At 36.6% G+C, this 25,641-nt stretch overlaps 1 protein-coding gene across 9 annotated transcripts in view; it reads left to right on the top strand.

The window, feature by feature from the left end:
• Positions 1 to 25,641, top strand: part of rapgef1b (Rap guanine nucleotide exchange factor (GEF) 1b) — a 50,756-nt gene that overhangs the window by 1,103 nt on the left and 24,012 nt on the right. The window contains exons 1-8 of one of the 9 annotated variants that reach the window (XM_048165135.1): positions 5,659 to 6,808; positions 20,936 to 21,078; positions 21,666 to 21,844; positions 22,673 to 22,705; positions 22,853 to 23,009; positions 23,092 to 23,180; positions 23,258 to 23,410; positions 25,141 to 25,203. In XM_048165135.1, coding sequence (XP_048021092.1) covers positions 6,733 to 6,808; positions 20,936 to 21,078; positions 21,666 to 21,844; positions 22,673 to 22,705; positions 22,853 to 23,009; positions 23,092 to 23,180; positions 23,258 to 23,410; positions 25,141 to 25,203 — 893 coding nt within the window. In that variant the 5' untranslated portion in view covers positions 5,659 to 6,732. Of the gene's footprint in view, positions 1 to 5,658; positions 6,809 to 20,935; positions 21,079 to 21,665; positions 21,845 to 22,672; positions 22,706 to 22,852; positions 23,010 to 23,091; positions 23,181 to 23,257; positions 23,411 to 25,140; positions 25,204 to 25,641 lie in introns of those variants that run through there. The other 8 variants (XM_048165134.1, XM_048165142.1, XM_048165138.1 and 5 more) reach the window with 8 other exon arrangements.

A 25,641-nucleotide genomic window follows, 5' to 3' on the forward strand; every position in this document is an offset into this window, starting at 1 on the left:
GGTGAGTCTTAACGGAAAGCGACAGGAGGTTTCTTTCGGCGGTGGGAAGGAAACTCAATCCCTCTGATCACCTCACCCTAAACAGCTGTCCCGAACGCCCGGATCGGCTCAGGGTTTGGGGTGAGGCTGAAGGGGAAGTTTTGTTGTTCAGTAGAACAACTAATAAAACCATCTTTTTTATGCACACAATGCAGTATATCATTAATGATCAATATTAGGATTATTGGTTGCTGATTGGGTTGATATTGGAAGCAAATAGAAATAATTTTATTTCATGTAAAAGAAAAAAAGCCAAATTGTAGGTTTGCTTGTAGGGGTTTTATTCTTAATTTTAGACAGAAAAATTATAGTTTAAACACTTTTTTTTTTTTACAGAAAAATAAACATCTGGCAAAATGGTATAGATTTATAATATTTTTAATGAAAGTATTTTGCTTTTACTCTGCAAAATGCGTGGAGAAGCTACATTTAAATGGGCAAGTATTATTATTATTATTGTTATTACATTATTGTCCAAAAATTTGAGGTCAGTAACATTTAAAAAAGCTTTTGAATGTTCGCCAAGGCTTCATTTATTTGATCAAAAAACAGTAAAAAGTGAAATATTATAACTGTTTTTTAAGAATTGTAAAATGTAATTTATTCCTGTGATCAAAGCTGAATTTTCAGCATCATTACTCCAGTCTTCAGTGTCACATGATCCTTCAGAAATCACTCTAATATGTTGGTTTGCTGCTCAAGAAACATTTCTGTTTATGATCAATGTTGTGTGGCTTCGTATTTTTGTGGAAACACTGATGCATTTCATTTTTCAGAATTCTTTGATGAACAAAGTTCAAAAGAATGCATCCTTGCTGAATAAAAGTATTAATTTCTTTTAAAAAAGCTTACTGACCCCAAACTTTTGAACAGCAGAAACAGTGAAACCTTTGAAACTGTTACTTTCCATAACAGCCGAGCTGATTTCTTATTGTGGGAAGGTGAAGAATGCATACCCCGAGGCGTTACTCACCTGAACATTCCTTTGAGGCACAACTAAAACACGCATTTTATCGGGGCTGAACATGTTTGAGCCTTGTAAATCGTGTCAGCACACTTCTTATTTGAGAATGAACTTAATTTGAACAATATGCACAATTTAGCTGTTGTATTCGAATGGTTTTGGAAGCCGCATTCTTTGCATGTTCTGTTCAGGCACACGCTGTGTCCCGTCTTGCACCGACCTGTAGGAAGTCTCTCCCATGTGCTTACCCGCTTTGTTTGTATTGGAGGTTTGTGTGTGTTTAGTTACCGGGTTGCCTGTTTGTCTTTTGTGCGTTCTGCTGGTCAGGCGAATCGATGTACGGTTCTGGATAAGTCTAAAGCCAGCCCGAAACAACAAGAGCAGGACGGAGTGCGCAGGCGGACTCTGTATGTGTGCGTTCTGATGCAATTCTCCGCATCAACATGTTTCTTTGTCGCTGTGGATACACTGACCTGATGTCATAATGCCACAGTCATTCATGCAGAAATGTTAAAACAAGTCACTTACTATGAACTACCTCCCTCTGTCTGCTTCTCTCTATCCCTGTGGCTTTGAACAAAACCAGGAAGCTGATTTGACCTCCCTCAACTTCCTTACGACAGTGAGAAAATGAACTTTTGGGGAAGAAAATGAGTGTGTGAGAAATCTTGAGTGCATGTACTTGTGTCTCAAGGCTTCAGACTAACCAGTACACTCTTAAAAATAAAGCTTCCAAGAAAGGGTTTCTACTCAAAGCCATAGAAGAATGATTTTTGGTTCCTTGAAGAACCATTTTTTAAGAATGTTTTAATAATCTAAAGAACCTTTTGTGGAATGGAAAGGTTCCATGGATGTTAAAGGTTCTTAATGGAACCATCAATGCCAATAAAGAACTTTATTTTTAAGTGTATGGAAGATCTTAAGAGAACAGCTCAGTGAAAATAAAAATTCTGCCATTAATTGCTCAACATCATGTTGATCCAAACCTGTATGATCTTGCTTGATTTCTGTGGAATTTTTTTGTTTTGTTTTTTTTATGCAATGAAGAATAGTGACCATGGCTTTTATCATATCATAATGGTGTTCCACACAACTATATGCTGTATTCTTTCTGAAAACATTCAATTTAACTGATAATCCTCTCCTTCATAGCTCTCAAAAGTCATTGGAATATAGTGCACAAGTCATATAAACATAGTACAACAGTGGCTGAAGCCAGATACCGAAGAACCGGCTAATAAATCTGTGTGCGCTGGAAGAGCTTGTCCAGTAACAGACCTTCTGTATGTGAGTTCATCATTTGTGCTGTGCATATGTGAATAATGGTGATAAAAATAACCATGATTCTTAGAGAACAATCAGAATAATGAAAATTGCATGTAAATGGGAGTGAAATGGTTTGCTTGTTGCGTCATGTGAACATCTTACTGCGATTAAAGGCATCCACACAAGCACCCACTACAAGATAATCAGGCCGATTTTGGGCCCAATTCTCCCCTTTCGACAATCCTAGGTAAAGTCCCAATTATCTGGTTGATGGTTCAGATTATCTTATCAGATTTTCCCGTGGTGTGAGGTATGTTAAGAGTGATTGAATCTGCTCAGAAGAACGTCGGGGCCGCACCGATCTCAAATTGTGAAGCCCAAAGTATACATCGGCCGTCCACGTTCCGCGACGGTCGGTGATGTATTTTACATCATCAAGAGGGTCTGCGGATATCACCACACCCTGTCCACGTGCAGCCCAATTTTTATAACCGCGCGCATGGTACGCGTACAACAGCGCATGTGCGAATGACTTTAGCGCTTGAAAACAGCCGTCCACTAAATAGTGCGCATACGGCAAACATGTCTCTCCATGCTCACGGCCAAAGGAGTACACTTTGAAAGTCTTGCACGCTAAACTCTGCGTGAGACGAAGCGGAACGTGGAAAATTAAGTATACCCAGACCTTAAATAGCCAACGTGTTGAATATTTACGATCAGAAATCCTGTTGTATGGGGGGAACCCAGAGGACAAACTCGCTCGCATTCTGTAGATTGGGTATCGTTTGTCACATGGAACCAATCAGAAAGCGAGCTAAAGGAAGACGGAAGTGTAACACGACTTTACCAAAACATTTTTCTTTTCTCTTCCATGAATTTTCTGTAAAAAGCAGTCTAAACACACCATTTCTTCTTGTCTGTTGTCTGCCATGCTTATTTACTCTAAAGTCATGCTTGATTTCGCGAGAGTTCCCGTGTTCACAGTCGGGATTCTTGTTGTTTGTGAATGGAATCTATTATGGCTGGTTCTAGGGCTGGGCGATATATCGCATGCGATTGTCACGCGCATTTCGTCAGTAAAGCCGGTTCCCTGATTACCGCTAAATCGGCATCACCTGCTTTCAAATGGAGCGGCATTTAATAGGCAGAGCCGTAGTTCACTGATAAGCTACGCAATATCGCGTTCATTGACAATCGCATGCGATATATCGCCCAGCCCTAGCTGGTTCACATAGAGTGGCAGTGGAAAGTGGAAAAGAGTGGCAGTGGAAAAAAATGTCTCGAGATGCATTTTTTAAAAGTTGAACTGATTTTAACATAAGCGCAACATTTTAGAACGCCATGTCTTGCGCAAGATGCTCCAAAAGATGCAAGACTCGAGTGCAACGGTCCTACATGTCCGTCTAGCATATATTTACAATGGAACAATGGAAAAGTTGGAATGGAAAAACGTGTTCTGTGTGAACGGCCCCTTCGAAGCGAATATTCGCATCGCGTTACTCGTTTTTCGCATCACTCGCACGATGAGGAGTGTCTTCCATTTTCTTATAGAACCAGACGTGTCAAACCAAACATGTTAATAAGCTCTTCGCTGATTGGCTTGCGCGACAACGCGTCATGCGAATTTGCGAAGACGCGATTGAGGCGAATATCGAACGTTCGCGGCAATCGCGTTGCCCAATTCACGTCATTTGCATTGCCTGGCATTAATTTGTGTCTATTTGCATCTTTGCATTGACTTTGTTTGTAATCTGCTTGCGCAAATAATTAAATTTGCTTTTGGTGTACACACAACAGTAGTGTGTGATGTGCAGTCTTGGTCACATTGCGGCACTACACACACTATAAGAACAAAACTGTTAAGGGGTTAGTTCATTAATCGTTAATTCGTTAATCTTCGGAACGCAAATTAAGATATTTTTGCATATAATGCGATGAGAATATTTTTGGTGCGGCAAAAAAAAAAAAAAAACGGATTTAGTGATGGCCAAAATAACGACTTATAAAGTGATGGCCTATTTCAAAACTCTGCTTCATGAAGCTTCGGAGCGTTATGAATCAGCGCATCGAATCAGCGGTTCGGAGCGACAAAGTCACGTGATTTCAGCAGTTTGGCGGTTTGACACAATCCGAATCATGATTTGATACGCTGATTCATAACGCTCCAAATCTTCCTGAAGCAGTGTTTTGAAATCGGCCATCACTATATAAGTCGTTATTTAGTTTTTTTTTTGGCGCACCAAAAATATTATCGTCGCTTTATAATATTAATATTGAACCACTGTACTCACATGAACTGATTTAAATATGTTTTTAGTACATTAATGGATCTTGAGAGAGGAAATGTCATTGCTGGCTATGCAGGCCTCACTGAGTCATCAGATTTCATCAAAAATATCTTAATTCTTGTGATCTGAAGATGAACGAAGGTCTTATGGGTGTGGAACGGCATGAGGGTGAGTAATAAATGACATTATTTTCATTTTTGGGTGAACTAACCCTTTAAATTTATGATTTTTTTTGTTGTTGTGTTTGTGGTCTCTCACATTTTGAACATCTGATAAGATTTTAAAACTCTTTTAGTTCGGGCCAGCCTTAAGTCCTTACTCTGATTATTGCACATATAAATGTAGTCACTGTTTGATATAGAACAATGTTTCAGCATTTCTTCTTTTGTGTTTCTACTGAAGATTAAAGTATTTAGGGTTTGGAGCCTCATTTAAGTGATGACAGAATTTTCTTTTTTTTGCAAGATCGATTTCCTCCCTATTCAAAGATACTTAAAATAAGTCTTGTTATATCTGAGCAGTTCTGAGGAATCGGCCCTGCATGTCTGTGTTTTCATGTGGTTAAGCCATTGTGACATTCTCCAAATAACTCGACTGTAATAATGTGTCATGTATTCGGAGGGTGTTTTGGATGTAGTTATGAGTAGCTGCGTCGCTATGTGAATCCCTGACAACAAAATTATTTATAAGTGCTCGTAGATGTGTAATGCATTCGGTCGGGTGTGTGTGTTTATCTATGAATAGTTGCATTGCTATGTAAATCCCAGAGTGCTCACATGTACATGCTGGTGTCCTAAACACAGTCTAGCAGTCAACTGAGAGATAACGTACTACTGAGAAATACAGACACATGAGAGATTAAGATAACTAGTGCATGTTTGGGCTGGATGAGAATATATAGAGAGTATATTGTGTATGTATATATTTAAATATTTAAAGGTTAAAATGAAAATTCTGTCATTTATTACTCACCCTCATGTCGTTCCACACCCGTAAGAACACAAATTAAGATATTTTTGATGAAATCTGAGAGTTTTTTTTTTTTTTTTTTATCCCCCATAGAAAGCAATGTAATTACCATATTCAAGGTCCAGAAAAGCAGTAAAAACGTCATTTTTTTTAAATGGGGTTTTGTAGTAAAGTAAAAGATTAAAGTTTTTAATGTAAGGATGCAATCTTTAGTCAATGCTGATCTAAAATAAATGACTTTTAATCGAATATAATAACTTAATAGGCTTTATTTGGCTTACGTTCCTAATTCCTGATTGAGTGCAGTGCATTCTGATTGGCTGTCGGGAGCGTTTCGGCCTTTGATTGGCCAGAATAAGCGCAGAATTATTTAGAGTCGTCTCTGGCTACTTGTTTTTTGTCCCAAAACTGTAATTTGGGGTTTTAGAGAAATGAGCGCAGTAGATTACTAGAATGAAAAACATGCTCTTACTATCCTGAGCTTCAGTAATTAGATGGTACTTGCGCCATGTGTGTGTGTTTGAGAGTAGCAGGCGTGTGTATGTGGACGTGCAGGGCTTTGTGGGAATAAAGTACGGAATGGATAGATGAGAGATTGAGAATTTCAAAGCGCTCTTCTCTGATTTGAGCTGTATTTGAGCTGCTCAAATCTCCATAATGGAGGTTTAAAATGTATTGACCGCTTTTCCAATGCCTTTGTCTTTTTCCGGATCGGTGTAATTCAGTTTGCGTGTGCACAGTTTTCCATGCCGTAGGCTTAATCGATCATTTCTCACATGTCAGGCGGTTTTTCATCCATGCGGATTTTGACCGTCATTGCTCCATAGTTCCTTTTGGAATCGGGATGTTTTGGCATTCCAGCATCATCCGACACACATGGAACTCTGAGACGACGGATTCTGGAAGTTCTCTGCAGTTCTATTTGAGTTTATTTTTAGATTCCACTCGGTTTGATGTCTGAGTCAGGCTGGGTCATGGGATTTGACTGAGGGTGACTAACTGTGAACCTTGAGCAATGTCTCTGGTCCTGGATGCTTATTTCTGACTTCTACCAGTGACCTGTTGGACAACAGGCTTTTTTTTTTTTTTGATTGAAGAAAATGTCCAGTATCACATCCAGCTTGAGATCCCTGAGATTGGACGAAGTCTATTTGGGTCTCTAAACTAGTTCCTAATTTCGATATCCAGAATTTGTCCGGGTCCTACATGGGGAATACCAGTCGGAGAACCCAACGTCTTCTAGAGGAGACGGAATATTTTAATGGCAGAGAACCAGATACAGGTGAGAACGGATGCGCTGAAAGCATGTGCAGCATGCAGAATTCATCAAGGTCATTGTAGAATTTATGTGGAAGAATTTGGACTTTGTTTTCTGAGTGTGACGCAACAGGAGTAATATATAATATCAAGGCGGGTTGAACTTTGTATTTGGTCACTTTGTATTTACTTATGAAGTGTAACGTTGATCTTTTGAGCTTTCGTTTAGTACTAGTCATAAAGTGCACACATTCTTATTGCAGTTCACAAACTAGTTGTACTTTGGTTTCAATGACTCTTATTGTGATGTTGGATTTTAGACTTTATAATGGTCTCATTTATTTCTGTCAATGTACACTATTGGATTTAGTTAGACCAGGGTTTGTTTTGGATGTTCTTCAAAGTCAATTTACTTCTCTTGAAGGTTGTGCTATTGTTTATATTCTTTAGGTGTTCTGGAATTTTTGCTCAATTCAATATATATATATATCAGTTTTGAAGTCACGGTTTGGTATGGTTTTCGGTACAGCAGGTGGGGAGAAAACTAAAACTAAACAGTTTTTTTTTATTAAACAGTGGTTTACTGAACAAATTGTGTTTTTGTCTTTAAATATATTAAATTATAACTAAAAGTTCCTTAAGGATAAAAAAATATGATCTCTGCTAATGCTATAAACTATGTAGGGAGCCCTTACTTGAACATTATACTACTTTAATATTGAGAAATAACTAATTGTAGGCCTATGTAAACATGTAAGCAGCATCTAAGGCAGTTTTTGCATTAACTTCTAAATGTTTTTACTCCAATTCGTTGTTGAAATATAATCATTTCTACACAGTGGTTGTCATTTTCACAACAGATTTATTTAAACATACATTAAATAGCCTAATCAGGACATCACTAAAAGGTTAAGTAAAATATAATCAATACATAGGCTAATACAGTGCATGTATTTCTCTAGCAAACGATCAAACTTTGGAAACTGAATGGCTTTTCTGAGGTAAATGCTACATGACATATTGTTTACAAGCTTTCATTGATGTCTTTTCTGCTGTTGAAACACTGATTGAGCAATTACACAATATATGACTGTTTCAGTAAGTTGTACTGTATCTTTCAACATACCTTCAGATGTTCATTCATGTTTATTCTGTAACTAGTATTAAAGAGGAAGAGATGCTCGCGCTGCCGGTTGAACTGAGGCGCCTGTACAGTGATCTGTCACGCTAGGGCTACACGATTAATTGCACGAGATTGAATCGAGATGACTCGCTTTCGATTACGAACGCGATATTGCGTAGCTTGTCCGCGAACTACGGCTCTGTATATTAAGTGCCACTCCATTTGAAAGCAGGTGATGGACATTTACCGCTAATCACAGAACCGGCTTTACTGACAAGACACGCATGACAAAAGCATGCGATTAATCGTGCAGCCCTATGTCACGCTGTATCAAAGAGTGTCAAAACAGCATTTTCTGTTTAAATTTTGTGATTTCGTGGACAGAATTTGAAGTATGGCACTTTCTTTCTTATCGAAAGTTACAAAACGCAGAGCTTATTGTGATTATTAGTGGTTAATGGTGGTTAGGATACAGTGTTGCAATGTAATGCTTCGGTACACATGTGCAACGAACCAAAAGCCCTGTACCAAAACGGTTTGGTATGAATATGTGTACCTTTACACCCCTAATATAATATAATATAATATAATATAATATAATATAATATAATATAATATAATATAATATAATATAATATAATATAATATAATATAATATATATAATATAATATAATATAATATAATATAATATAATATAATATAATATATTTATATATATAATTATATTAATATAGTGTTGCATTAATACATTAATTGCCCTCTTTTTAAAAAAAATAAATAAATAAAATGTGCGAGCAAGTTCCTCTCCAACAAAGAAAGTATTTCTGGGAATACAGAAGCTTCTGATGTGAAATTCCAGGGACATTCCTTCCCGTTCCAGTTGTGTGGCTTTTGTCTAAGTGCTCATTTGATCCAGTCAAACTCAGGGTGGATCCAACCCAAAGATCTGCGTCCAGAAAAAGAGATGCAGAGAAAGTCTTTCATGTTCTGCAGGAGATGAATGAGATGGTCATTTGACTAATCTGTTTGGGATATTTAGGATTTAGATCTGAGGGTTCATTTAGTGCACTGATGAGAGTTTCTTTAAAGAGGAAAATGCTCGTTTTCGCAAACACACCATAGACAAATAGTTCTGCGCTCTTTTGATACCTGTATCAGAAACAGTGTATTTCACTTTCTACTTTATCAGTGAAACATGCACTTGAATGTTTGGTCTTCGCTGTGCCAGCATCTATTCAAGGCCCGTAAGTCCAAAATAGGACATTCAGAACTGCTGATGGCAGAACCTCAGATCATATTAAACCGTCTGCAAACGGGTTCTGTGTAACTCAAGCCAAACATCTGGGTTCATATTGTGCTATCAAAGCATCCTGTCTGATTTAGAGGATATAAATGATCGTTTTACCCTGTAGTTTCAGTGTGCCAGTTTTCATGCTGAAATAGAGCTCACCACTAGGGTTTCACAAGTAGAAGTTTTGGAAAAATAAGAATGCATTAGAGAAAACTGACTGATTCAGTTACATTAGCTAGTAGTTTGTTCATTCCCTCGTAAAAGATGATTAAGCCTGTAATTCCGTTCGTAACCCATTTTACTTCTGTAATCTAGTGTAATTCCAAGTGAAACGGGAAAAAAAATGTAAGAACTTGATTTTATCCAATAATTGGATCATAAAAAGTGGGTGAATTGAGTCAGGTGGTTGAGGGGGAGGGGTTAAAAGGTAAGTGGACTTGGTGATGTCAGCTTTCCAAGTGGAGCATTCTGATAAAACATTACAAAGACAGACATTGTGTTTATTTGAAATAATATTTACGAATGTATCGGGTCAGTTTTGATTTCATGATGACTTTAGAGTAAATATACAGTATTATTTTGAATTGTAATGTTGTTCATATTCATGCTTTTTGATTTGGTTCAAGGCAGAGGACTCTTTTATGATTTTTTTCAATGCTTTTGGAGAGAATGAATGGGGTAAAAATACTTCCGGAAATTCTATTAGACATCATCCAAGGGCAGACGGAGAGAGTTGAGAGCAGGATGAGGCTCTCCGGAGAAGGTCGTGAGCGTGTGTGTGAGAGAGATAGCGAGTGAAGGATAACGAGTGTTTTGCATCCGGAAATGATAATCTCTGTGCTTTTCTCCCATTGCTGCGCTGTCATTCTCTCGGGCTGCGTAATGCTCTGTTTACCAAACAGAAACTATTGAAACATCATCAGTCCTCCTGACGTACAGTCTGTCTGCTTGCAGTGCTCTGTTTACCTGACACTTTGACTGTCTCGAAGTCACAAACGTTTCACAAAATGTATTGCTTGCATTATGGGAAAAAGATGAACAAAGACACGAGTATGGGTGTCCAATGATGTTATTTGGTGGTGTTGCACATTGTTTTATAAGAATTGTCTTGAGAATATATCTAAAACGGTTTCATTTGTTAACATTAGTTAACTACATCAGTTAATATGCACTACACTCAAAAAAAAAAATTGATATATCAAGGAACAATACTCCTACTGCATTTAATTATCTTGGTTAATGTTATTTTCAACATTTACATATTTTTGAAATCAAATAACTAGTTGTAACTAGATGAGTAAAGTTTGATGACAAACTTTGATGTTGGCTTGACAAGTTACTATTAAAAATTACTATTAAAAATGTTACTAGTATGTTTTAACATGTTGCTAATGTGATTTAACACATTGCTAACATGGATTAGTAGGTTGTTAGCATGATTAGCATGTTATTAGAATGAATTAGCATTTTGTTAACATGTTGCTAGCATGATTTAGCAGTTTGATAGCATGATTTAACACATTGCTAGCATGAATTCACATTTACCACATTGCTAACATGATTTCATTCTTTGCTAACATGAATTAGCATGTTGTTAGCATGTTTTAACAAGTTGTTAACATAAATTAGCATATTTTAACACATTGCTAACATTAATTAGCATGTTTGCTAACATGTTTTAACACATTGTTAACATGATTTAGCACTTTTCTAACATGTATTATCATGTTGCTAACATGTTTTAGCACATTGCTAGTAGGGCTGGGTGATATATCGCATGCAATTGTCACGCGCATTTCGTCAGTAAAGCCGGTTCCCTGATTACCGCTAAATCGCCATCACCTGCTTTCAAATGGAGCGGCATTTAATAGACAGAGCCGTAGTTCGCTGACAAGCTACACAATATCGCGTTCATTATCGAGGCGATTCATCTGTGATAATGAACGCGATATTGCGTAGCTTGTAAGTGAACTACAGCTCTGTCTATTAAATGCCCCTCCATTGTTAATTGCTAGCATGAATTAGCATGTTCAAACACTTTGATACCATTAATTAGCATGTTACTAGCATGTTTTAGCACATTGCTAGAATGAATTGGCATTTTCAAACCCTTTAATAGCATTAATTAGCATGTTTTGCTAAATTGTTTTAACACTTTGATAACATGAAGTAGCATGTTGCAAACATGTTTTAACATTTTGCTAGCATGTTTTAAAGCATTCCTAACATTAATTAACATGTTACCATGATTTAGCAGCTTGGTAGCATGATTTAACACATTGCTATCATGTTTTACCACATTAGTAACATGAATTAGCATGTTTTGCTAGCATGTTTTAACAAGTTTGGTAACATAAATTAACATGTTTTAGCACATTGTTAACATTAATTAGCATTTTGCTAACATGTTTTAACACATCCTTGCAACCATGGAGACATTTGCGAGAGGCGCTGCGTAATATCATTGCGCCTGCTGCACCCATGGCATGGCAGCAAAATTCCTTGATTATTACGCCGAAATGAGAGTATAGTTCCTAGCCATATCTAGGGGAGTTGGAAAACGAGACTATTTTCGAAAAAAGTGGAGTGTTCCTTTAAATAGTAGATCAGTAAAACATTACGAAGAATGTGGCCCCTTTAAGAGTTGTTTGTTTTGTATTTGTTTCGTGTTGTAGATGCTAGTGACGCTGCTCAGAGTTGAGACTGGGAGCAGAAGTTAATTTCAGCTGACACACGTCAATCATATGTGTCACTTTGCTTATGTCACCGTGGCAACAGAGTCACTGTGTGTGTGTGATATTGCATAAAGCAGAAGGGCAGAAATAGATCTGGACCACAGCGTGTGTTTGATGGAATGTGGAACTCTAGATCAGAGGATGACGCCTGTGTGTTTAATCATAGCTGTGTGTTTGGGCTGAACGATATGGATAAAAATAGTGCTGTCTTGATATTTAATATATAGCTAATATGTGTATTGATCATTATATGCTCTAATTTATGTTTGCATTTTTCTGTATTCAGACTATCTTTCCTGAATCTATAACCTAATCTATATCCCGTCAGTGAGTGTGTTCAGATAACTCCTCTCCGTTCTGTCTGCTGTCCTTTGGCTGGCGGCACACTCGTGTTTTTCACTTGAGTAAGTCTCTGCGCATCACGTCTGCTCCAGTAACCCAGTTCACCTCCTCCTCCTCCTCCTGCACCTGTTTCTCTGCAGCTCTTTTATGAGCGTTTCCTGCCGCGTGGTTTGCGTGGGTAGATTCATGCAGAGATTTGAGACACTCATCTCACAAGATCATCAGTATCTCAAATTTACATTCTTGTGCATGATGTGTTTGAGGGACACAAGTGACTATTTGATTGACCTGTCAGTATCTTTATTTCAACTGAATGAATCGGATGAAAAGAGTGCACTTTTTGTGTTTCTGAAATACAGAAACTCTGCACGAGAAAATAAAACAATTTCAATAAAATAATTCCTGTTTGACCATCACAGAGCAAGCATCGATTGTGCTGTAATGTTTTTTTAAAACAAAAGGCAGCATCTTGTAAAATGTAAAATTCTGACTTTATTTCTCAGTTGCGAGTTTCTCACAATTCTGACTTTATTTCTTGTAATTCTGACTTTATTTCTTGCAATTCTGACTTTTATTTCTGTTGCAAGTTTGTTTCTCGTAATTCTGACTTTATTTCTTGTAATTCTGACTTTATTTCTTGTAATTCTGACTGTATTTCTCGCAATTCTGATTTTATTTCTAGCCGATGTGAGTTTATTTCTCAATTCTGACTTTATAACTCGTAATTCTGACTTTATTTCTCACAATTCTGACTTTATTTCTCGTAATTCTGACTTTATTTCTTGTAATTCTGACTTTATTTCTTGTATTTCTGACTTTATTTCTTGTAATTCTGACTTTATTTCTTGCAATTCTGACTTTTATTTCTGTTGCAAGTTTGTTTCTCGTAATTCTGACTTTATTTCTTGTAATTCTGACTGTATTTCTCGCAATTCTGTTTTTATTTCTAGCCGATGTGAGTTTATTTCTCAATTCTGACTTTATAACTCGTAATTCTGACTTTATTTCTCACAATTCTGACTTAAATTTCTTGTAATTCTGACTTTATTTCTTGTAATTCTGACTTTATTACTTGCAATTCTGACTTTTATTTCTGTTGCAAGTTTGTTTCTCGTAATTCTGACTTTGTTTCTCGTAATTCTGACTTTATTTCTTGTAATTCTGACTTTATTTCTTGTAATTCTGACTTTATTTCTTGTAATTCTGACTGTATTTCTCGCAATTCTGATTTTATTTCTAGCCGTTGAGTTTATTTCTCATAGCCTTTGAAGCTGGTATGGCGTTAAAAAAGAAAGAAAGAAGTTTATTTCTCAATTCTGACTTTATAAGTCGTAATTCTGACTTTATTTCTCACAATTCTGACTTAAATTTCTTTTAATTCTGACTTTATTTCTTGTAATTCTGACTTTATTTCTCGCATTTCTGACTTTTATTTCTCAGTTGCAAGTTTGTTTCTTGTAATTCTGACTTTATTTCTTGTAATTCTGACTTTTATTTCTCACAGTTGCAAATTTATTTCTTATAATTCTGACTTTATTTCTTGCAATTCTGACTTATTTCTCACAGTTGCAAGTTTATTTCTCGTTATTCTGACTTTATTTCTGGCCTTTGCGAGTTTATTTCTCATAATTCTCATACAATTTCTCGCAGTTATTTTTCATGTTTTATTTTTAAATCAGAATTGTAAATATTTTTAAAATATAATGAATTCAAAATGTTTGTAACCATATTGATATATTAGTTAAAATTAGCTGTTTTTTTATTAGTTATCCTATAGTGTTATCCTATTTTTTTTGTTCATTAATGTAATATTAAATTTTGTATTTTTATTGCATTTGTATTATACTTTAAGAGGTGACTATTTTAATGTATTAAATTCTTTTACAGAGTATCTGCCCAGAATTTTATATTAGTCCATTCCTAATATTTAATACTAGGGGAAAAAAAAAAAAAAAATATATATATATATATATATATATATATATATATATATATATATATATATATATATATATATATATATATATATATATATATATATATATATATAAAATTAAAAAAAAATATTTTGTAGTTTAAAGAACAAAATGTAGGCCTAGCATTTACCAAATTCATGTGTGTGTGTGTGTGTGTGTGTGTGTGTGTGTGTGTGTGACTTCAGAGGTCAGCGCTCTTTGTTGTAAAGAGGATGGGCAGCACAGGAAGTGCTCCTGTGCACTGGAGCCAGACAGGAAGTTGATGAGTAGGTCTCAGGCCAAAGCAGGAAGTGATGGCGGTGACCTACAGGTGACATGAGTTAGGAGTAATTGTATGTTTGTATGAGTGTACTTTCGTGCCAAAGCAGACCTTGAACCGGAGGTTAGGGAACGCAGTCCAATATGATGGGGTCACTGGACAGGAAATGATGCAGGATTTAGGACGGGGCTTCCTATTCCTCAATTCATTTTTCTAGCGGCTTTGCTTGTGTTCAGACACACGTGTATTCATTAGTCTATAATGGACATGGTTTGAAGGCCATAGTTAGACCAGCTAATATCTGATGCCTTCCTCTCTGTTTTTCCGTCAATCTATATTATCAGCATTCCATTAAAGACAGTGAAAACACTCCCTCAGGCAGACGGAGAGCGAGGGAGGGAGGGAGGGAAGTGTGCTATAGTTGAACTTTCAGAGAAATACATTAGCCTGTCTGTTGAAATGTTCTGCATTAAGTGGAATTTGAATGACAGCATAATTTACTTAAAGCACAGCATCAGGGTTACCCATAATGCATTTCACTCCTATTGCCATTGCAGCTTAATGGGCTTAACAAGTACATTTATGCACTTTAAATTCTGGTTTTAAATATTTAAAATATTAAATTCGTGTCATTCTATCCCTGTGCAGTTCTTACTCACAAATAAAATGTGATTTCTTTCAAGTTTTGTGTGTTTAATGTGAATGTTTACTTAAGGTGAATGTGTATTAAGCTTATGCTGTAAGAGGCATGAAAAAAAGGAAACTAAATTAACCTGGATGACAGTTAATCGTCAGCGAAGACAGTGAACTCGTGCACTGCCGGATTTTTGTAACTGCACATACTTTGTACATGCGCATTTAATTTATTTATTTTTTTTTTTTTTGCAGTAATCAGTTTATCCATAAGCTTGCAACCATGACCTGGGGGCCTCAATTCACAGGGTAGTCAAGGAAAACCTGCAGTAAAGTGCTCCAGTGCTTTTTGATGATTTACACTAATTATTGTTAGTTTTTTATCAAATCATGCTTTAATGGCATAGAAACTGTTTTTTGCTAATTCTTGCCAGTTGCCACAAAATAATACATGTGAAAATGGCATAAAACGCATGTGAAATTTAGTTATAGCCAATTTGATCACATTAACCCCCTAACTCTTTCAGTGTATATACTGTGCCTATTTTAATAGTATGTGAAACATTATGCAGAATGGACCAATAAACATTTCTAATATTTTTTATTGCATGACACATTGCATTTTTAATTCAGTGATTGGTTTGTTGACAAATAACGTTTTTAAAAGTGTAAAAAGAATAATGGAGATATAATTAATTTTGAAGTTTTATTAAGTGTTAACAATAAGATTGTGTGGTTTTTATAATCAATTAACACTGCTTTAGCCATTTTTTACAAGATGGACAAAATTTGTCTCCAAAAAAGTCATTCGGTTTAACCAAAATTTTGGTTTTACCAAATGACACTTTTGGTTATACCGAATGACGATATTTTCAAACAATGCTAACAGGCTGATATCTGGCTAGCTGGCAAAAGGACAACCAAACATTTTATATTTAGTACCATTTTTTAAAAATATTCGGCATTTTCCATGTTTTATAGTGGTTGTACCGAATGACGTGATGTTTCGGGACATGCGTATGAGTGAGTGAAAACATGAATTTTTCAAATAGTTAAAAGAGAGTTAGTTACTTTGCTTCATGACCATGTGGTCCTTTGCAGGTGTCTGAATGATGTCATGTCCTGTCACATGATATTGACTGCATGGCTTGATCCAGAATGGTCTCTTTATATTGGTTACTCCGAATGACATCAATGAAATTCATTTTTCCGGACATTCTTTCTCATAACAAAGCATCTACACATAATTTTAATACCGTTTTGCACTATGTTGATATATGATGTTATAAAATCATGCCAGAATAAAAAAATATATACATTTATTACATTTTAAGATGTTTTAATCACAAATGAAATGGCTGCATTGGCCTTTGGATGGTTAAACCGAATGACCTTTTGACACTTCAAAATCTTTAAAATACCTTTATATGTGCAAAGTATAATTAAAACCTTTTGGATTCAATAAAAGAGATCTAGTTGTACTACCTCTCATACTTTAGTTGTCATATTGTTGTTTTTTATTATTATTCAGGCCTTTGGACCAAAAAAAAAAAAAAAAAAAAAGACCTGTCACGTCATTGACCCGATTGCATCGAGTTGTAATCTCTGAAATAAGTTATATTTAATAGAATTATGTCAAAAACATCTTAACTTTTGGCAGTCAGATCCAATTATGCGTCAGACTGATTCCAGGTCATCTAAGCATTCTATGCATACTACATACTACTTTCTTTCAAAAATAGTAGGTTGTACTCTGCATGCGTCCTCTGTCGATTCTGAGAGTTGCTAGTCTTCACTGCACGTAAAATCGCCCTTTCAATTGCACAATGTAAGGTGGCTTGAGTCATAACTACATTAACTTTGTATGATGCAGCCACTTACACTCAGTATTGTGTTGTAGAGATTGATTACTGGTGAGTGCTGGTGTGTGATATGGATCTGTGATATGGATTTTAGTGGTGGTTACATTTAAAGTACTACATTACCCACGCTCCACTGCTTTTCCTTTCAGCCTACAGGCCATCATGTATGCGTGTGTGTGAGAGGGTAATTAAGAGTTGTATGTGTGTGTATTAGAGCATTATGGCTCCACCCATGTTAGTTACAATACGACTTTTCCGTTTTACCCACAAGGCATTGTTCTGAGCACACTCTGAACGGAAAGGCAGAGCCCCTTTGTGCAACAATGGCTGTCAACATGCACACCAAAACACACAAACATGACATGTAGTTTCCTGCATTTTTGTAACCCAAAATCACACGCACTGTCTCTGTCTTTTTATTTTTTTTCCTCATGAGGGGTCATCTGCATCCGTGTATTTGAAGAGAGTGTGTATGATTACAAGCTGTCCAAACTAAGTACACACTTCTTAAACTCACTCTAGAACATTGTGGTCGGGGCTCACTAGAGGCCTCAACAAACTTCCAATTGCGAGGTATAGTCATTGCGAGTTTTTATCACGCAATTCTGACTTTATAACTCAATTTTGACTTTAAAACTTGCAATTTTGACTTTATATCTCACAATTTTGACTTTATATCTCACAATTCTTACTTTATATCTCGCAATTCTGACTTTATCTCGCAATTCTGACTTTATATCTCGCAATTCTGACTTTATATCTCGCAATTCTGACTTTAGAACTCACAATTCTGACTTTATATCTCGCAATTCTGACTTTATATCTCGCAATTCTGACTTTATATCTCGCAATTCTGACTTTATAACTCACAATTCTGACTTTATATCTCACAATTCTGACTTTATATCACGCAATTCTGACTTTATATCTTGCAATTCTGACTTTAGAACTCGCAATTCTGACTTTAGAACTCACAATTCTGACTTTATATCTCACAATTCTGACTTTAGAACTCGCAATTCTGACTTTATATCTCACAATTCTGACTTTAGAACTCACAATTCTGACTTTAGAACTCACAATTCTGACTTTAGAACTCGCAATTCTGACTTTAGAACTCGCAATTCTGACTTTAGAACTCGCAATTCTGACTTTAGAACTCGCAATTCTGACTTTAGAACTCGCAATTCTGACTTTATATCTCGCAATTCTGACTTTATAACATACAATTCTGACTTTATATCATTCAATTCTGACTTTATATCTCGCAATTCTGACTTTATCTCGCAATTCTGACTTTATATCTCGCAATTCTGACTTTATATCTCACAATTCTGACTTTATATCTCGCAATTCTGACTTTATATCTCGCAATTCTGACTTTATATCTCGCAATTCTGACTTTATAACTCGCAATTCTGACTTTATATCTCACAATTCTGACTTTATATCACGCAATTCTGACTTTATATCACGCAATTCTGACTTTATATCTTGCAATTCTGACTTTAGAACTCGCAATTCTGACTTTAGAACTCACAATTCTGACTTTATATCTCACAATTCTGACTTTAGAACTCGCAATTCTGACTTTATATCTCACAATTCTGACTTTAGAACTCACAATTCTGACTTTAGAACTCACAATTCTGACTTTATATCACGCAATTCTGACTTTATATCTCACAATTCTGACTTTAGAACTCGCAATTCTGACTTTAGAACTCACAATTCTGACTTTAGAACTCGCAATTCTGACTTTATATCTCACAATTCTGACTTTAGAACTCACAATTCTGACTTTAGAACTCACAATTCTGACTTTAGAACTCACAATTCTGACTTTATATCACGCAATTCTGACTTTATATCTCACAATTCTGACTTTAGAACTCGCAATTCTGACTTTAGAACTCGCAATTCTGACTTTAGAACTCGCAATTCTGACTTTAGAACTCGCAATTCTGACTTTAGAACTCGCAATTCTGACTTTAGAACTCGCAATTCTGACTTTATATCTCTTTATATCTCGCAATTCTGACTTTATAACATACAATTCTGACTTTATATCATTCAATTCTGACTTTATATCTCGCAATTCTGACTTTATCTCGCAATTCTGACTTTATATCTCGCAATTCTGACTTTATATCTCGCAATTCTGACTTTAGAACTCACAATTCTGACTTTATATCTCGCAATTCTGACTTTATATCTCGCAATTCTGACTTTATATCTCGCAATTCTGACTTTATAACTCGCAATTCTGACTTTATATCTCACAATTCTGACTTTATATCACGCAATTCTGACTTTATATCTTGCAATTCTGACTTTAGAACTCGCAATTCTGACTTTAGAACTCACAATTCTGACTTTAGAACTCGCAATTCTGACTTTATATCTCACAATTCTGACTTTAGAACTCACAATTCTGACTTTAGAACTCACAATTCTGACTTTATATCACGCAATTCTGACTTTATATCTCACAATTCTGACTTTAGAACTCGCAATTCTGACTTTAGAACTCGCAATTCTGACTTTAGAACTCACAATTCTGACTTTAGAACTCGCAATTCTGACTTTATATCTCGCAATTCTGACTTTATATCTCGCAATTCTGACTTTATATCTCGCAATTATCTAGCAACTCTGAGAAAATCATCTCATGATTTCATGGCTGAAACAAAATTCCATAGTTTCCTGCACCAAAAACAGTCATAATTGTTGTTTTTTTCATGACCATATTCCACCCTCTCTGTCTCCTCAGTTGTGTTTGGTAATGCTAGTCATGCAGAAAATACACACTTTATCTTTAAACAGGCTGTTTTGCTGCTGTACTTTTAAGATTTCTATTGATAAATGACTTCTTTTATTCGGTTGTTAAGTCTGACGTCACGCGGCAGCACTTCCGAGTCCAAACGCTCTATCTCATACCACAAGAAAACAACAAATGGTGCTAATATACACACACGATGCTACCAAAAATATTATAATCATAATCTTTATCTCCATACCAAAATCCCAGATGGCCAGACAGTGATTCATCTTTTATAAATCGTTAAAATATTAATATCTGTAACGCTGTGAGCATGGAGACTGTTGTGTAGACTGTAAGTATCTTAAATGTTTAACTTTAAAATGTTAAATGTTTATTATGAATAAATAGCGCTCATAAACGGACGTCGAGATGGCATTCTCAAGGGAAACGAGTCGAGGCTTGGACCCGGAAATGCCGTTTCTTACGTCACGACTTAACAAGCGGATTGTGTTACCTCTTCATAGTTTAGAGGGCTGAAGTTCCTAAAAACGGAGTAATTGTTGCGTACATGTGGGCAGTTTTATGTTAATAACCTCGTTGTTGTGATGTCACAATCATAATGATTTCTGAATGAGCTGTGACAATTGTGCATGTGAGAGTATTATTTAACAGATCTTACCTTTAACAGGATAATAAATTAAGAAATTCAATAGCAGTGTATGTATGCAGTGTCTCTCTCTCTCTCTTTCTCTCTGTAATTACAGCCCATAAAATTCCAATTATGATAAAACCCCACAGACGGGGATTCCAGTTTATGTAATTGCCTATGGGAGCATGTTTGTTTGATGTTTATCACCAGCAAGGCTTCTATGTGTTTATTTGTATAGTTTAATTGAGCTTATTATATATAAAATGACTCTGATCTTGCATTGATTGCAGGTTGTAAATATCCCAGACTCCTTTGTCAGTGACAGATCATCTCTCTAAACGTATCTGTCATCTCTCTGAAAACAAAACAGTGCTTTGAGTTTGTCAAATTGCTGAATTGTCGGGGGGTATTTTTGGTCTGTGACAGAGAAAATTTTTTTTTATGCAAAAGCTTCACTTATTTTGTCCTTCCGATGTGTACTTGTGAATTTATCCTTCTGTGTTTTATTGTCTTCCAGAATCCCAGAAGTCTCACCTCTCCTCTTTCACGATGAAACTGATGAAATTTCATTCCCCGAAGATTAAAAGAACTCCATCTAAGAAAGGCAAACAACTCCAGCCAGAGCCTGCAGTGAAGACTCCAGAGAAACCTGTCAACAAGGTAGAGCAACTCTATCCTCTCCTTTTGAGCTCTACAGTCCCTCTGCTGTAACTCTACATTACACTACATAACTTTCCACCATCCCAATTCTATAGTTACTCTACTCCTGTCTTCCACAGTAAACACTGACTTTCCATTCTCAACCTCTATACTTACTCAAAACACAACCCTCTCAACTCTACAGTCACTCTACGTCAGTGAACAAGAACTCTCTAATTTCAATTCTGCAGTAAATCTACTGCTGCTTTACAACAGTACACATTAACTTTCCACCCTCAGAACTCTACATTAACTCTAACTCTACATCAGTTTAACTCTTGTGCCACTCTGTCTGTGAACATTGACGGGTTAGTTCACCCAAAAAAGAAAATAATGTCATTAATTACTCACCCTCATGTCGTTCTACACCTGTAAGACCTTCATTCATTTTCAGAACACAAATTAAGATATTTTGAAGAATCAAATTATCTCCACACCTTTTTAGTTGTATAATAACTCTATTGCTGCTCTCTCAACTCTACAGTAACTCTGTTGCCGCTTTATCATCGCAGACATCCTCTGTAAATAATATTAATGTCTTTTAACAGAAGGTGAGTCGATTGGAGGAACAGGAGAAGGAGGTGGTGAGCGCTCTGCGTTACTTTAAGACGATTGTGGACAAGATGAACGTCGATACGAAAGTTCTCCAGATGCTTCCTGGTTCAGCTAGTAAAGTTTTGGAGGCCATATTGCCTCTGATGCAGGTAGAGGCTCGGATACAGCACAGGTGAGAGGACCAGCCATTTGTGGCCTTTGCTATGTTCACTCGTTTCACTTAAAACGGGTCTCCGTCTGACCTCCAAAAAGAGCCCCGCCCCCCACCGTCATGCCGCAAAACAGACCAGGATCAGAGGCTTCAATCAAAAATGTCACCAAAATTAATAAAAATGTTCCCAAAATACAAGATATGCTGCAAAAATTCTCTCTGTATTAGTTCTTGTTTTTAATATTTATAAGCAATACCACACGAGCAGTGCCGTTTTCCCGAATATGAGCATGTTTGCACATGTGATATTGCTTTTATACAACAGTTCAATAAACAAGTTAATATTAAGTGACTGGCATTTTAGACACAATATTGTCAATTTTTTCCTCTATTTTGCCAACGAAAATAGTCCCAAACAGTAGAGCCGTTGTGCATCTCCAAGCAATACAGTTTCAGTTTCATTACTGAATGAATCCTCGCTTTTGAACGAATCAGTCTAGAATGACTCAACGACTCACTCTCACTTGCTTTGTCCCTGAATGAATCAGACATTTTGAATGAATCATTTGACTGAATGACTCAATCACTCACTCGTTAAGACAATGATTTGCCGCCACCTATTGTAGCTGAGGGGAGAGTGAAGTATGAATGCTGTTTTTGTTTTCGCTTGTGATTGCCTAGATTGCTTTTATTAATAGGCTATATCTCATATAAGAGTGAAATACGAGATAGCATTGTTAAATATAACAAAGTAATTGCAGTAGCATTGCATACAATGTTTTGTTTGTCTTTTTTTCTCATTGGGGGGCCTCCGACTGATTCTTTGCAACGGGTCTCCGAATTGCAAAGGCCGCCTCTGGGACCAGCACTAACAAAACAATAGTAACATGGTTTTTCGATATGTACCATGGTAATACCATGGTATTCTTTAAAATATCTTGGAGTACCATATTAAATGCAGTGGTACATGAATGCTTTTACAGCTTGCATGCAGCCTCTCTCCATTATTCTCCCTCTCTCTCACCGCAGCTCGGCAATGTCCTCCTGTCATAACCGTGTCTATCAGAGTTTGGCGAATCTCATTCGTTGGTCCGACCAGGTGATGCTGGAGGGCATCGACCTCGACGACAAGGACACTGTGACAACCGTCACCACGGTGATCAAAGCCGTGCTGGATGGTGTGAAGGTGAGGGGATGAGATGTGCGTTTGTGACAAGGTTAAAACAACACTGGCATATTTATAACCAGAGTGTGTGCGTTTGTAACAGGAGCTGGTGAAACTCACAATAGAGAAACATGAGCAACCATCCCCAACGTCCCCCAACAAACCAGCGCCCCCTGTGACCAAAACTGAGAGGTACAGTCTTAAAGGCCGATATGAATTTATCAGTTTTGCAATAGAGACATTTTAACAATGCTTCTCTTTTTCTCCAGTGTGTGTGAAAATCCTCTAACTGAACGAGAGAAGGCGATTCTGAGTAAGACCACGCCCATTGTCACGCCCACTGACAGCTTGACTGACATGTCAGAGGAAGAGGTGGCTCCGCCCAAACCTCCTCTACCAGGACTCAAACTGGCAGAGCACAGGTAAGGGAGCGTGGCTTGGAAACATTTTTAAAAAGATATCTGGGTTCATTTTTCACACTTGAAATCAAAAGCTTGCATTGTAACTGCAGTAGGCCAGAGAACTGCACAGAATACATACTGAATACTACAAGCATAGTGAATTTAGGCTAGTATGCCATTCAAACTCAGGCCTTTGGTACTGTCTCAAATCATTTGATACCTCACTGTTTCCTTTACAGCCATCAGATTAAGGTAAATACGCTTGTATGTAGTATGTAGGATGTATTGATGAGGCGGACATCAAGTATACATTAGTGTGCGCTGTAGCATATACTCGGGGAGTATATTAGCGCGCACTAGTAGTAGGCAGTGAGTAGTGAGCAGAATAATTTGCAGTATGTAGTATTTTAGTGATGGTAATTTCCAACAGGTGAGTCATGTTCATTCTTAAATCTACTTTTTCCCCACAAGTATCTAAATATATTTGAATGAGAACACATCCGACACACACATGTGACGGCATCATCTCTCGAAGGCGAGATTTTCCATTTGTGATTTGTGATTAGAGACATGCAGTAGTAAATGCATCATACACACTTTCTGTGAAGGGTAATTACGGATGGTTGTGAGTTATTTTAGCCGTCTGGTGAGAAGAGATGTGTGTGTGGAGGGTGTGTGAGATCATGTTAGATATAGACTTTAGTCAGAGTACATGGCATACTTAATTTAACATCAACGAAAACAAGGCTACAGCTGGACTGCTGTAGTTACTTAAAGGGTTAGTTCACCCAAAAATTGAATATTCTGTCATTAATTACTCACCCTCATGTCGTTCCACACCCGTAAGACCTTCGTTCATCTTCAGAACACAAATTAAGATATTTTTGATAAAATCCGATGGCTCAGTGAGGCCTGCATTACCAGTGAGACAGTTAACACTTTCGATGCCCAGAAAAGTACTAAAGATGCATTTAAAACAGGTCATGTGACTTCATTGGTTCAACCTTAATGTTATGAAGCGCCAAAAAAAACCAAAACAACTTTATTCAACAAAAACTACTGATGGGTGATTTCAAAACACTGCTTCATGAAGCTTTGAAGCTTTACGAATCTTTTTTTTTTTCGAATCAGTGGTTCGGAGTGCCAAAATCACATGATTTCAGTAAACAAGGCTTCATTATGTGAAAAGTGTTTAGAAATTTCAATGGTTCACCACTGGGGGGCGCAGTTTGATACGCGCTCTGAACCACTGATTCGAAACAAAAGATTCGTAAAGCTATAACCCATTTTATTGTCAATATGTTTTGTCCTAGTCTTTGTTTTTCATAATATGTCTTTCTTGTCGTAAATGTTTGTTTTGTGCTCATATTTTAGTGGAAAACCCAATGTTAAATACCTGATTAAGTGGAAAACTCTAAATATCTGTACACATTTCAAACCGTTTATCTAATATTTTAATATATAACAGTTATATCAGCCATTGTTAAACCCACAGCGCAAGATATACTGTACTTCCATCCCTCTCAGCCTCGTTTTCATTTGTGTGAATTACATATGGCATCTGCTCTAATTAATGTCTCTTTGTTTGTTTAGCATGTTATATACTGTGTGATTCTTTCAACCACTGTGTCTGTTTCTCTTTACATCATCTTTGTCTTTCTGCATTTTCTGGTTTTCATCCATTTTTTTCTGGAATTGTTTGTTCATCTTCTTTCTCTGTACTCTGTGATCGTTTGGTTGTCGTGGGACAGGAACAGGATGCAGTTGTGCTCCGATCCTGTTGCCGGCCAGCGGAGGGCCACGACGATGGAAACGTACGTTAGCCAATGGTGTACTCTTGTCATCACAAAGTTACACCCCTCGGCCTCCCTGATTGGACAGTGGCCCTTACCTGCATGTGGTTGTGTGGCATTGTGCATCCAATTGGATTGCACACAGCAGAGTGTTGGCCAATCAGAGGAAAGCCTGATTGCAGTGAATTTGCATGGCTGACCAATGAGGCCTAGTCAATAAATCCTACAAGAATGTGAATTGAATTTCTGTTGGAATTTCTAAACTAATTTACAGTCAATCCTAATGGGGATAATTTTAGAATGCATTTTAAAGATTTTTCGAAGTTTATTAGAGTATAACGTTAATTCAGTGTGCTACTAGCCATTTCTTTGTAATTATTTGTGGGATTTTCTAACAATTTCTGAGTGAATATTGTTTCTAATCCAATTTTATTTCAGTGTTGTTTCCATTAGAGGGTA

The sequence above is a fragment of the Megalobrama amblycephala genome, linkage group LG18, assembly GCF_018812025.1.
Source record: "Megalobrama amblycephala isolate DHTTF-2021 linkage group LG18, ASM1881202v1, whole genome shotgun sequence".
In the NCBI taxonomy this organism is placed as follows: domain Eukaryota; kingdom Metazoa; phylum Chordata; class Actinopteri; order Cypriniformes; family Xenocyprididae; genus Megalobrama; species Megalobrama amblycephala.